This window comes from Vombatus ursinus, unplaced genomic scaffold (assembly GCF_900497805.2).
Source record: "Vombatus ursinus unplaced genomic scaffold, bare-nosed wombat genome assembly UNPS02014791.1, whole genome shotgun sequence".
NCBI lineage: Eukaryota > Metazoa > Chordata > Mammalia > Diprotodontia > Vombatidae > Vombatus > Vombatus ursinus.
Window position 1 is genome coordinate 51,110,056 of NW_020954569.1, and position 14,933 is coordinate 51,124,988.

The window sequence follows — 14,933 nt, forward strand, 5'->3', positions numbered from 1 at the left end:
TCTTCATGATTGACTTCATTTGGGATTTTCTTGGCAAAGATAGTGGAGTGACTCACTGTTTCCTTCTCCACCTCATTTTAGAAAGTAGGAAACTGAGGCAAACAGGGTTAAGTGACTTGCTTAGGGTCATACAACTAGTAAATGTCTGAAGCCAGATTAGAACTCAGGTCTTCCTGATTCCAGGCCTAGTGCTCTATCCACTGCACGACCTAGCTGCCCCTAGTTTGATTCCTAGTAAGATTCTAAAATGGATTATTTGAAGGTGTGGTTTGTGAGCTCTTAGAAGGGAAGGCAGTAGTCATCTATAACTGTCATGGGTTCAGTGAGAACTAAACACAATAGACCAAACTAATTTTCTTTTATTTTTTTTAATAGTCTGCTAGATAATGTCAGAGGAATGACTTTGATAACCTTCAAATTCCCTTTTAGATCCATAGATTGAGACTTAGGTCTATGATATGTTCCTATGAATTTCATTGAATTCAGCATAGGTTTTGATGACATTTCTCATATCTTCAGAGACAAGGTGAAAAGATACTAAATGAATGATAGTAAATTTAGGTGAGGTCAGAACTGCCAGAATGAAAGGACCCAGATGGCACTGATTAATGTCAGCCTAATAGGGTCTCTAGTAGGGTGCCTTAGGGCTCTGTCCTTGGCACTGTTTTGCTTGGTGTTTTTATCAGTGACTAGGATGAAAGAAAAAAAATAGATGGCATGCTTATCAAATTTTCAGTTCATGCAAAGTTTGAAGGATTAGAAAATGTTGGATGCCAGAATTGGGATTTTAAAAAAAGATCTGAGTTGACTGAAGCTAAAAAGATGGAATTTAAAAGGGATAAATATAAATCTTATACTTGGGTACAAAAATTAGTTGAGTATGTCCAGGCAGGGAAGAGCATGGCTAGGAAGAAATTTATGTGAAAGAAAATCTTATCTGTAAATTGAGAAGTTTGGACTAGTTCTACCTATAAATATCTCTATAGTGCCTTTAGCCTGAAGAAAAAGGAAGGAATAAGCATTTATGCCACACCTACTGTGTGCCAGGCAATGTGTTAAGCACTTTATAAATGTTTTCTCATTTGAACTTGAAATCTGTAATCCTATGATCTGGGAGTGTTAGTGAATTGCAAACTCAATGTGAATGTGTGACACGACAGCCAAACAAAGTTTATTATGTCTTAGGCCTACTTCGTAGAATTATAATTCTTGCATCTTGAGCAAGAAAGGTGATGGACCCAAGGCACCAGACCCTAGTTGGACCACTCTGACAGAAGTTCTGGAAGTCACATTTTAAAGAGAAATTCATAATCTGGAGCGACTCCAAAGAAATATGACAAATATGATTAGGAACCACATGAAATGAGTATTTACCAAACAACTATTTATTATAAAGTAGAGAGGATGAGGTCGTGGTGGGGTGTGTGTGATAGGGATCTTCAAGTATTTAAGGGGCTGTTATGTGAAATAAAGGTTACACTTGTTCTATTTGGCCCTGAAGGGCAGAATTTCTAGGAAGGCAGATTTCAGCTCAACATGAGGAAAAAATATTAATATTCAATTCAAATTAGGCCAAAGTGGAAAAGATTGTTTTGGGCAAGAAGCTCCCCATGACTGGAGGTTTTCAAACAGACTGAATGACTACTTGTGGAGGATGTTGCAGACAGGACCTCTGCTTTGGGGGAGCAGTTCTTCCAGTTGTAAGTCTAAACCTAGGTTTTTTTCACCCCTCACACCAGGATGTGTGTGGGATATACTCTAAGAGATCCTTAGAAAGAGATGGCAGAGATTTCCTAAGGATCCCAAGTCAAAATCTTTACTACTAATGATGTGTCCTGTACCTGACAGGTGTGTGGTTGAAGGCACTTCCCTTCTCCCATAAAGGTTAAGAAGGGGATGATGAGATGAAGGACAGATGCTTAAAGGTGACAGTAAATAAAGGAGGAATGGCCACATCTGGCAGGCAGGACTTTGTTATCTTGTTCATCTTCATTTTTCTTGATGTAGTTTTCCTATTTACTTTCCTAAATTCCTTTATTTTCAACCCTATCACATTTTCGTAAGGTCAGCAGAAGAAAGGTTTTCATTCTTTGCCTGCCTGGAGATCTGAAGTGACTTAGGGTACCCCCAGGCTGAAGGGAAGGACCTCTGCATGAGCCTTTTAGTAAATAAAGAAACCCTGTATTAGTGTGAGCATGACTTCAGTTGTGTGTGCTGTCTGACATCCTGTCTGGGTCATTTCTTTGTGCTATGTCTACCCCTATTAGATCAGTGGCTGGGTATCAGGGTAGGGGATTAGAGAGGTTTAAGTTGTGGGAATAAAGGGTTGGGGAGCTGCCTTACCTGGGTATGGGTGGATTCCATTGGCAAACACGGCTTCAGCTGCAGGCTGCCCATTAGCTTGTGGGGGAAGGCCAGTGAATCCATTCACCCCAATCGGGGATGGGATGCTAGGCACAGCTGGTGCAGTGATGCCCGGAGGGGTACTACCACCTGGGGAATAGTGGGAAGGAGAAAAAAGAGAAACACAGGCACAGCAAAGGTGAAGGATCCCAGGCTTTGTATAATGCCTTTCCTCACTGGCCTTCTACTTTCTGAGGAAAGATTCAGTCTGATCTCCTCATTGTCCCCTTAATATGCTGGGCTTAGTCCAACCTCTGAGCTTTCCCTTGTGATATCCCTCCCTCCTCCCATTCCCCCCATACACCTGAAATGCCCTTCCAACTCCTATCCAAATCTTACCCGTTCTTCAACGTTCAGATTAAGTCCCATTTCCTCCAGGAAATTTTCTTCCTGAGTAACTAATCCTACTGACCTCCCTTTCACTGAGTTCCTACAACACTTAAGGTCTGAATCACAGAGTGTGATGTGTGGCCATACTGTCTGGTATTTTCTTCTAGTTGGTGAGTGGATGTGAAGCTTGTCTGCCAGAGTAAGCTGAACTCCCCAAAGAAAGGGGGCATGTCTTCTCCTCTATATCGCAATATGATGGGGCACAAGGTTGGGAGAACATTGGGTGCTCAGTAAGGACACCTTTATAGACTGAACATTTTCTCAGTTGTTTGGTCTATGTTATCAAGTCTGGGTCCCTTTGAATGCTGTTCTTCCCCACTTCCCCCAATCAGTTCTACTAGATGGACTTCTCATCGCTCAGTAGACAGCCTTTGAGAAGTCAATACAGAAACTAACTATGGGTGTCTCTATTCCCATCATGGTCTGTTTTATCCCACAGGAAGCATCTATAGGTCAGACCCAGATCAGATAATGGTGATAATGGTGGTTGATAGTGATTGTGGTAAGGATGATGATGGTGATAGCAGTAATGGGGATGACAGTAATGGTAAAGACAGTGATGTTAGTGATGAAGATGGTAGTGATGGCGATGTACATGGTGATAACTGATGGTAATGATGATGGTGGAGATGTGCTCGTACTGATGCTGATGACAATAATGATAACTAAGATAGTATTTGTAATAAGGATAGTCAGGAGAATAATAGAGCTATAACAATGACAATGATGGGGATAGAGATGGTGAAATCTATCTACTTGTCTAAACTTGTCTTGATCTTGTCTTGATCTAAGCAATCAGAGGCAATAATAATACTAAATCTCTTACTTCCTTCAAATCATAGTTCAAGGTCTACTCCTTAAAATAGCCTTCCTGTCTCCACATTGGCCCATATGGGAGTCAATTCCATGAAAATGATCTCAGGAGCACTTCCCCCCACCCTGTTGAGTTGTCCTAAGCCAATGTTTAGTCACCTCTCATAAGCAGAAAGACCCTCATGCCTTTTCTGACGCTGCTCCTCTCTCCCCATGGGACCTCCGAAGTAGAGCAACTTACCTGAGGTTGGGGTCATGGGGGCGGCCGCGAGGCCATTCATGTTGAGTGCTGCCATCTGCTGCATCTGGGCTGCGGCGAAGGCTGCCATGGGGTTCAGGTAGCCTCCCTGTGCTACGGATGCCATGATGGCCGCCTGCTGCTGCATCAGCTGGGGCAAAGGGAATGGGGAAAAAATATCACGCGCTCCCAGGTGGGGCTGTCCCCACCATTTTGGGGGATCATGACTCTCCTTAATATGGTCCCTCATCCCTGGGTATCATAATTCTTCTCTCTGGCCCTCACAACTTCATGGGAAGCATAGTTTTTGCTCTCTTACAAATGCCTGGGTTGGTGGTAGGGCATGGTAGAAATTGAGATGCTATGGGTCACACCTTGAGAAAGAATATATGCCATCCTTTCAAAAGTGATTATGAAATGAGAGGAAATCATTCCCCTCTAACTACACTGTTTGAGGTTAGGGAGGGGATATGAAACAGTACAGAGTTATCTCTTAAATTATAAATTGGGGGCATCTTGTGCTTTAAAAATTATGGTTATAGGAAATGAGGATATCCTAAAAAATGTAGATATAGATTCTTGTACGTGGGATGAGATGAGGTACATGGGGATAGGGCAGAGGAGAAGGGGCATGTCCTAAGCTGGCAGAGCAGTGGACTATTGTTTGGGCAAATGTTATTAGAAATATCTTTGGGGATACTTTGAGGAAAGTAAGGGCAGGCTGGAGGAGAGAGATAAGCATATTGGATTATCAACAAAGATAAATAGGAACAACGTAAACAGGGAGAGGGATGCTTAGTATATTTCAATCTAGATACAGGAAAAGAAACAGGCTTAAGAAGGTTTTCTAACAGGTGAGAGAGAGAGAGAGAGAGAGAGAGAGAGAGAGAGAGAGAGAGAGAGAGAGCAGCAAGAAGGAAACTTTACACTTCCAGTGACTAGTGCTTAAGGTCAGTCTCAAACAATCATAGAATGTTAGAAGCTGGAAAGAACTTTAGAAGTCTAGTTCAACACCTTCATTTTACAGATGAGGAAACTGAGGCTCAGAAAAGGGAAGTGACTTGTCCAAGATTTCACAGCTCCTGGTGACCAAGGCAGTGTTTCACCCAAGAACTAGAAGGTGAAGTTAGGTGCTTAGTTAGCATAGTGCCTGGCACATAATAGGTTCATAATAAATGTTTATTGACTGACTATGAGATTGATTAAGCCAAAGAATCATGATTTCAGATGTTAAGGCCAAAGGGAGGGTATGGTGACAAAAGGTTGTCCCAGCAGTCACTGTTTACTACTTTAAGCCTGTACTATGGTGAGATTCCCCCTGGTCCCATGACTAGCCAATTGAGTACGTGAATTGTACTTGTGAGATGCTCCAACTGTGTGCACTTTGTATCCTCATAGTCCATCACAATGGAGTCAAGTTCACTTAGGATATTCAACTACCTATGCTGAGGAAGATAAGGGGAAAGGTAGAACTGATGAGGAAACCAAAGAGCTGGCAAGTCTAGGACCCAGGGGCTTGATTTTTGATCTCAGGAAGCTTTGTACTTCTGATCTCTAGGTCACAGTTGCATGGTCCATTGGAGAGAGCATTGGGACTCATACCTTGTCTGCTGCCTCCTGACTATCACCTTGGCTGTGACCTTTCTGAGCCTCAGTTTCCCCATCTGTAAAATGAGGGGGTGGACTAGGTGGCCTCAAAGGCCCCTTTGGGCTCTATATCCTTAGTGAAATGAAAGCTGAAGTTATCCAGTAACCAGATGGGGTGTGCCTCACACCGCTATTTCTTCCTGCCTGGATAATTTCAGCTCTATTCCTCACCATCCATGCCCTGTGACTTGTTGGGTCGTAATTAGGATCTGACATAATAACAGCTATTTACATTTCTATGGAGTTATAAGGTACTATCCTCATTTCACAGATAAAGAAACTAAGGCTTAAGGAGGTTAAATGTTTTGTCCAGGGTGGTACAGGCTACTCAGTGTCAGAAGTGGTACTGGAACCCAGGTCTCTTTTTCCTCTAAGCCTTATGCACTTTACAGGTTACCAGAAGGCCTCCCTGGATGCATGATTGTGTTAGAACAAATTCTTTATACATCCGCAGGGTTATAGAATCTAGAGACTCTGGACAAAACTGGTCACAAAGACAATGAAATAATTAACTTTGCCTTTACTTCTCTTATTCTAATTAACAACAACAACCACAACAAAACTATCTTTCCCCATTTGATTGACATCCTCCCTCCCAACCCTTTAGTAGACCCATCTCTACTATTGATTAGCAGAAGAAACATCTGTTATGATAAGAGGGCCCCCAGGAAACTAGAAATGTCTCCTTTACAATTTGTTGCGGGGCCTGATATTTCACTGTTATATCTGTATTCCTTTGGGTTAAGACACTATTACCCATTAAAATAGGAATTTTCCTAGGATGGGAGTATGGGGAAGGAGGGAAGAGGTACTGTTGCATGCGTACTTTTATCAGTGGTAGGAGAGGTACTGGGCACATAAGGGGGAGCATTAATATAAAGGAAGGAAGAGGATATAAAAATAGGTTGCTGGGAGTGGCTGATGATTTTTCTTTCTTGTCCAGAATTCTAGTCCTACTTCACCATTTTCTAGCTATGGGACCTTGGGCAAGTCACTTCATCTCCTTTGGGACCTCAGTTTCCTCAACTGTAAACTGACAGAGTTGGATTCAGTGGTCTCTGAGGTCTTTTCCAAACCTAAATCTTGATCCTAAGAATCTTTCTGAGCTTTAGTTTCCCCATCTGTAAAACAGGGATACTAATCTCTACCATGCCAACCTCATGAGGTTGTTGTAAGCAGAAAATGAAGTAATGCCCATGAAAGTGGCTTAAAATTTTATACAAATGTGGGGTATTATTATTATCTCCGATTCTGCCTACAAGTTTTCCTTGATACCCACCATCTATGTACACCTACCTAGCCTCCAGGTTCTCTAGCTTTCTTTCTCATTAGGTTTCCCCAATGCATTCTTCCAACTGAGCTAATTAATATACCATTCTGGGCAAAGGAGTAGTTCTCACTTCTGCCCCTTCTGTAAGGCTGGTTTCCCCAGTGTGAATTATTCTCTCAACCCCCCCCATCCCCCAATCCATGTTCTTCCTCTTCAGAATGGTTGCTCCTAGAAGAACATAAACTCCTTGTAGGTAGGTCAGATATTGTCTTGGTTTTTGTTTTGTTTTGTTTTGTTTTTTTTTCTCTTTGTATCCCCAGAAGCTACCATAACTCTTTTGTACATGGTAGACATAATAAATGTTATGTTGAATCAATGGATTAAACCTCCCTCCATAAAGAAGCTTGCCCTGATAAACCCCACAACACTTGAATCACCTCCTTAGGCAGTGTCTCAGAGCTTCAATTAATTACTCTGTTTGCATTGCAGTTATTCGCACTGTTTTACCTATTTGATTCCTGGAGAGTAGCAGTAGCTTTCTTGTTTGCCCATCCAAACTGGAAACTCTCCAAAGACAGTCTTCTTCCCCCTTACTCCTTCACTGCCCCCCCCCAAAATAAATTGGACTGGGGCCTCACTGGGTCAGGAGCTGTATCTCTTCCATTAGACTGGGGCTTCCTCCATCATAAACTCTTTCAGTCCCAGGAACAGCAGGGACTCCCTGAAATTAGGGCCTATGTTTCTCTTCTTTCCTCTGGCTCTTCTCCAAACAGAGAACTAGACATGGGGGTCCCAGGATAGATCCTAGTAACTCCCTGGAGCCCTCCTTTGCTATTTCTACATTGTTTCCTGCTATCCACCACCACCCTAGCTGTCACCTCTCTTGCCCCAGAACCACTTCTACACTTACTGCCTGTGCATAGGCTCCATATGCCCCGAACTGGATGGCCATGGGGTTGAACATGCCCATCTGGCCCGCCATTTGCTGCATCCGCCTCATTGTGCGCTCCTTGTCCGTGTCTGCAAACTTGACGACCAGGCTGGATGAAGCTCCCTGAAGTGAGTGGAGGACAAGAGACTGTGAGACAGATTCCAATTGGGGCCTCCCTCCCTACCTCCCTGTCTCCATCCCCCAGGCATGAGATCTCCCTCCTTGACATGAATTATGCTCCTGGTTCTCCTTTCTTTTCTGGTGACTGTGTTGAAATGGGTTATCTTGGGGAAATTCTAGTTCTCTCTAGGATTCCAGAATCCTAGAGAATCTCTTATGTCAAACTATGATATCTTTCCTGTTATCTGGGCAGAGGGAACAACGGTTCAGATTGAACAAGAGTGGATCAACCATATCGTCAAAATTCCCCCAACAACCCCCCCCCCAATCTAATTATAGAGTGATTCCAATGGTACATCTGGTTAGCCTGATTCTTAGATCATTAGAGGGAGAAGAGACCTTAGAGGTCACCTAATGCTGCCATTCCATTTTACAGATGAGTAAAGTGAGGTCCAGAGAGTTTAAACGACTTTCCAGAGTCATACAATTAATAAGTGTTTGAGGCAAGATTCAAACCTCAGTTTCCTAATTCCAAATCCAGTGCTCTTCCCACTATAATACCAGGATTGACTCAGGCTAACATCAAATTGATGTTAAAATAATAGAGGACACCATTGTGCCTTCCGTGAGCACAATAGTAGTACTGGTGGGATAAGAGGAAGTGTGGAGAAGAGGGGAGTCCAGGGCTGTAGTCTGCGATCCCAGGATACAAAATCCACCAGTCATGGACAACCAAGAGTGGCTTCATTGTTTAAAATAGTATGATCTGGTTAAAATCAATGTCAATGATGCCAGGATCTCTTTGGACCCAGGCAAAAGGAACGAGGAGATGAGAGTCTAGGATGTTCAAGCTGTATATTCAGAGCTCATTTAAGCATTTAGTCATCTGACTGGCCACTCTTTTTTCTTTCCTTCTCCCTGCTTCCAAATTACTCCAGAACCTCTCATCCCCAGGGCAACAGAGAAAGAGGAAGCTCATTGAATAGGACTAAGAGTCCTATTTCAGGAATCAGAAGACTCTATCCACTTTGCTTCCTAGTTGCCTATATATAATTTGACACATTACTAACTTGTTAAATGATCTCGTGCAAGTCATTTAACATCTCCAGACCTTGATTTTCTTAACATCTCCCAGGAGAATTATGAGGATCAAATTTGAAAAATGACATGAAATAATCGGGAAAGTAGAAAAGGCTATACACATGTACCTGAGGTAGGATCATAGACTTTAGTTAATTGAAAGGGACCATTGGAAATCACCAATGACCAAGCCCTTCATTTTACAGATTGGGAAAGTGAGGACCAGTGACTTGGGCAAGGTCACCCAGCTTGGTAAGTAGTGGATGTAGGATTTGAACCCAGGTTTTTAGACTACAAATCCACCACTCTTTTCAGTACAACATCCTGCCTTTCTGTACAGAGCATTGATCATTGTAATTGTGATAATTCCTAGATTTGTGCTAGAGGATGGGCTGGAGAGTCTGAGCTGTGGTAGAGGGTGGGAAAGAATGATCTCTTGTGATATGAAGTTCCAAATTAGGGGAATTATGTCATAATTTGCCCTTCCTTGACCCCGCTCCTAGTTTCTAGTCGATTTCCTTCTTGGCAAATGGATGGATTTTGGAGGTGGGAGAGTCATTGATCCTCCCAGATCCTGCTCATAATTATGGCTCTTTGACCAGTGAGTTACCTAATGCACACAATTTCTGCTAATGATTACTGGGCATGGGCCCTAATGAGTCTGTAGCATGGATACACTCTGGATCATTAACCCCAATGAGTGGAGCCTAGCACTACTTACTGTAAGGGAACTGACTGGTCTGGGATCTCCTGTTCAGAGCCTATACTGTCTCAGGGCAGAGGATGTCCCATTTGGACTCAGTCCCTCTCTTTCCCCCAGTCCTTCTTCCTTGTCATGCCTCTTCTCTGTCTTGCCTTTACCCTACCTTCTACTTTCCCTCTCTCTATCTCAGCCATGCCTCCACAATTTCCTCTTTCTCCTCCTTCCATTTCTTGATACTGAACTTCTTCCCTAACTCCCCATTTTACTCAGCCCAACCTTTCCTCCTCTCTGCTCTGAAAGGGCAAGGCCTTTCTCATAGATGGATTTTCCTTCTTCCAAGACCTTATGGAAAATCCTACTCTTAGGACTTGTTTGTGGCTTTGTATTTGTGTGTAAGTGTGTGTGTGTATGTGCATATATGTGTGTATATGTAAGTACACAGAGTCATATGAATTGTGTTGAGCTGGGGGCCTCACTAGCCTGGCTGTCTTTCCCGTTTGCCCTGCAAGGAGAAGAAAGTGAATGGGAGTGTATGGTGTGAGGTCTCTTCTTTTCCCAATCCCCAACCTTGGGGCCTTGGTGGCAAAAACTAATTTCCTGTCCTGTCAGTGACCTTGAAATAAAGTCTTTCTGAAGTCCAGCCCCTTGTGAATTGAATGGCAAATCTGAGCTTCAACTCTTGAAAAAATGGCAGAGTCTTCTTGGTACAGTGAAAAGAATGGGATTTGCAGTCAGGAGACTGGGTTCAAATCTTAGCCCTGGCATTTACTAGTGAAGTGATTATTTTGAAGAAAGTGATTTGTGTGCAAAGTATGATCAGAATGTGAGTTATTATCAACCAAACTCTTTCTCTTCCTGTTCCCCACCCACAATAAAAAAAAAATCTCTTAAATTTAAAGACAAAGGTTTACACAGAACTTTCTTCACAACCATCTTGAGAGTAGGGTTTTTGTTTTGTTTTGGCTTTTTTTTTTTCTTCTATCCAGACTTGAGATGTCTTCAGGATGAGGAGCTCCCTATATGGAAACTCCCTCCACCAATGCTTATTGTCAACTTCTCTGTAATTTCTCATCTAGAAAAGTTGCCTGGAATCTTTGAGAGTTTCAATGACTTGTCCACAGTCACATGGTTAGTATGTATCAGAAGCAGGAATTCATCCAGGTCTTCCTGATTCCAAAGCTGGGCCTCTACTACCATATCACCTCTACTTTGGGTGGAAACTGCCTAAAGTGTTCCTGGTATTGCAAGGCTGTAATAGTGAGACGTGGAAAGTCACTTTTTCCTATGCCTCTGTTTCTTGCTCTGGGAAATGAAGAGGGCAATGACCTCTGAGGTCCTTTCCAGCTTTAACATAAGATGGTATCATTATTTTCCTTGGGGCCAGCACAAGGTCCAGAATATTTTTGCCAATGCCAATTTTTGGTAAATATCCATTTCTGACCCTGCCCCAGGCACTGGATCTTAGAAACACTGAGCAGCAGAGGTATCAAAGTTGTTCAGGTCAGTTCCGATTTTCCAACATTACAAAAGCCTAGGAACAGGGCTGAGAACAACAGATTGCACTGACAAAACTTTTGCCTGGAATGAAAATCTAACTTGTAAGCAGCATTGATTGGAGTGCTGTGTGGTAGGGCATTAGCAAAGAGTGGGGGATGTTAAGTGTTAAGGATGAGCTGTCAAAAGGTGACCTAAGTGGTTGTCAGATCTGGCAGTCTGGGCTGGATAGGGTGTGGATATTCCATTCGCTGGTCTCATACGTCTATCATCTCAGCTCTGCTAGTAAGGAGAGACCTAGCAGCACTCCTTATGAAAAGACACTGGACAATGGAAGGTCCAGTATTGCATAGGGATTTTGAAATGGGAAGGCACAGTGGATAGAGTACTAGACTTAAAGAAAGGAAGACCTGAGTTCCAATTCTGTTTCAGTCATTTAATAGCAGTGTGATCCCTGGGCAAGTCACTTAACCTCTGTCATCCTTGATTCCTTAATCTGTAAAATGGGGATAATAATAGTACCTACCTTTGTTGTGAGGATCAAATGAGTTAATGTATGCAAAGTACTTTGCAAACTTTAAAGCCAGAGATAAATGTTAACTATTGAGGGTAGGTTAGTATTGGTTTACCCTTACAGAAAAAGGTCATGAACAAGGCTGGTGGAAAGAGATTACCTGCTAATGGCCATAGTGATGAATGCTAACATTAGACCTGAATCTCAGTAGGAAGAGAAGGAAAAAAGAGGGGCTTTACCAGATCACGGGTCCATTTTAGCCCTAACAACTGGCTAGCTATGTAATTATGAACAAGTTATTTAATCTCTCATAGCCTCAGTTTACTCACCTGTAATCTGGGCAAAGGAATGTTGTACTTCCTACCTTGAAGGGATGTTGTGAGCAAAATGCTTTATAACCCTAAAATGCTCTATAATGTGAATGTATAATGTGGGACTAGATTCAGACAGTGAATGGGAATGGGGGAAAATGGCTCCTTTTTAAACCCAATGGAACTATGAGAGAGCACATTGAGGATAGAACAACATCTCTGAACTAAGGGAACCATCAGTTTCTATACATTTTATTAGGTACTTTGTGAAGCTCTTTACAGCAGGTAAACACAGCCAACTTGTCTTGACAGACCTAAGGGAAGAGTCCCAGGTAATTCTGGGGTCCTAGGGTTGTGGAGAAGAGAAATTTCAAGGTAAGGAACACTAGGAAAACATGTCAAAACCTGTTTTTGTTTTGTCCCATTTGGTTGTTTCCTGACTGGCCCTTTCCTTCCTGTATCTCTCTCACTTTGTGTATAACAAATCTCTTAGCCAAGTCACTTTTCAGGGATAGAAATTAAAAGCCAGTATGGGAACAAGGGTGAGGGAAAATAGGAGGATCAGTTTCCTAACCTGTGAAATGACGGTGTTGGCCTAAATGACTTCTAAGGTCCCTTCCAGTTCTTAAATCTATGAGTCTGTGATTCTCTGAGTCATGCCCAAGTCTCGTTGCCAGGGATGCTCTCTGGTGTTATTTGTGGGTCTCCCATCAGGAGAATGAGAAAGTGAAATGACACCTTTAGAGAGTGGGTTGAGCCCCAAATATCTTAGTTTAAAAGCCACAGATCATAGGATCATAGTGTTAGGGCTGGAAGGGCTCTTAGAGGCCATCAAATCTAATTCTCCCTTCTCCTTTCTCAGAGGAAAAACTGAGGTCCGGAGGGGTTGAGTAATTTGCATAGCGTCATATAGCTATTAAATGTTTGAGGTAGGACTTGAACTCAATTCTTCCTGACTGTGAGTCCAGGAGCCCATCCCCTAAACCACACTGCCTCTAATTAGGGGTTCTTAACCTAAGATCCATGAACTGTTTTTTCTTTTTTTTTTGATATTTTGATAACTGTATTCCAACAGAATTGTTTCCTTTGTAATCCTTTATGTCTTATTTTATGCATTTAAAAGCATTATTCTGAGAAGGGTTCCATAGGCTTCATCAGACTGCCAAAAGGGTCCATGGCATAAAAAAAAGTTAAGAACCTTTATTCTCAATTTCTCAGCTAACCGAGCTTCTTTTAGTGGATTGTAAGCTTCACAAGGGCAGAGAATGGATCTTATCTAAACTTAGTGCCCCCAACACCTAGCACAGAGCTCCACATATGGAGCTTTATAAATTGATGTCCCATTTGGACTCAGTCCAAAGCATTAATAAATGTTTGTTGAATGGAAGGATGAATGGGCTGAATATTACAAAATGTTTTGGGCTTTTTACATCATGTGGACCCTCCTTTTGGCCTGTCTTCTTATTTCCTTGATCTGTTGCTTTGGTCTGGATTCTGTCTGTGCCTCCCTCACGCCTTTACTGCTCTCCTTCCTCCCCCTCCCCACCATTACCTTGCTCTCTCTACCTAGCTATTCTGCTGTATGTGGACATACCCTTTGGGACTCTATTTTGGCTGACTTATGGCCAACACCTTTATTACCAGCAAGTCCCGGCTCTATGAGAGGAGAGACTATATCATTCGTTGTCTTTGTTATACCCCCAGGGCCTAGTACAAGTGCCTGGTACATAGGAGGCACTTAATAAATGCTGACTGATTGATTGATTCACCTGCATGGAGATAAGAAGCTATGATATAGTAGAAAGGACATCAGGTTAGGAATCTCAACACCTGGATTCTACTTACCTTTATGTTTCTCTTACAAATCCCAAACCACAGGTAAGCTTAGGTTTATTCCTAAGTGTCAAGTTTTTACATACACATACACATATGTGTGCATATTAACTTTGAACTTAGAAATAAACATAAGCTGTTTTATCTACTATCTGTCCCTCTATTTATTGTTGATATATACCTATCCAAGAGACATTGTGACATAATGGATATGTAGCTGGCCTATTAATTAGAGGAAGACCTGGGTTCAAGTCCTGCCTTTGACCCATACTATGTGATGGTGGATAATGCACTTAACCTCTCAGTGCTTTTGACAAGTATATAAGAGATGACTTATAGAGGAGGTGTTGATCTGCATTGGTAGAGGAAATTCCTTTGGGAATTCTTATACTCAGAGGTCTGGTTATAGCTCATCTGCATTTTCATAAAAATGAGTATCTATGGGGATGGGATAGGATTGGAACAGATCTATCATTTCATGTTTGTGTCTATGTCTATGTCTATGTCTTTCTACGTCTGTATCTATGTCTACATCTATGTCTATATTTGTCTATGTCTATGTCTATCTATGTCTATATTTGTCTATGTCTATGTCTATCTATGTCTGTATCTGTCTATGTCTAAATCTATGTCTATCTATGTCTATATTTGTCTACGTCTATGTTTATGTATGTCTATATCTATGTCTGTGTCTATATATCAACAGAGGAGAATTCTCAGAGTAATCAGGTTATCTGTTTATTGACAGCTGGTACCATGGTGTAGTAGGAAGAAAGATGGATCAGGAATCAGAGCTGGGTAGGAGTCTTGACTCTTGTACTTATTAACTAATGTGTGACCTTTGACAAGTGATTTCACCTCACTGAAGCTCAGTTTCCTCATTTGTGGAAATGATAAGGTGTTTGACTTGACTTGACTAGAGATATCCTCTAAGGCCCCTCCAGCTCTAAGGCTTTTTTCCCTGATCAGAACTAGGAGCAATAGGTAAAACTTGTAGAGGGACAGATTTAGGCTCAAGATACCGTCCTCCCTTCCTTGAAAATCTTCCTAACAATCAGAGCTTTCCAAAAGCAGGATCGATTCCCCTTTCATTAGAGGTCTCCAAGCAAAGGCTGGATGGCCCCTTAGCCAGTGGTTGTATGTGGTGTAGATTCTGGGTCAGGTGCAAGTTAGACTTGGCAGCCTT

At 42.2% G+C, this 14,933-nt stretch overlaps 1 protein-coding gene across 28 annotated transcripts in view; it reads right to left on the reverse strand.

Moving 5' to 3' along the window:
• Nucleotides 1-14,933, reverse strand: part of CELF4 (CUGBP Elav-like family member 4) — a 566,727-nt gene that overhangs the window by 25,399 nt on the left and 526,395 nt on the right. For 19 of the 28 annotated variants that reach the window (XM_027868808.1, XM_027868815.1, XM_027868803.1 and 16 more), the window contains 3 exons: nucleotides 7,672-7,815; nucleotides 3,848-3,995; nucleotides 2,344-2,493 (listed from right to left, as the gene is read on the reverse strand). In XM_027868808.1, coding sequence (XP_027724609.1) covers nucleotides 2,344-2,493; nucleotides 3,848-3,995; nucleotides 7,672-7,815 — 442 coding nt within the window. Of the gene's footprint in view, nucleotides 1-2,343; nucleotides 2,494-3,843; nucleotides 3,996-7,665; nucleotides 7,816-14,933 lie in introns of all 28 variants that reach the window. The other 9 variants (XM_027868819.1, XM_027868817.1, XM_027868807.1 and 6 more) reach the window with 2 other exon arrangements.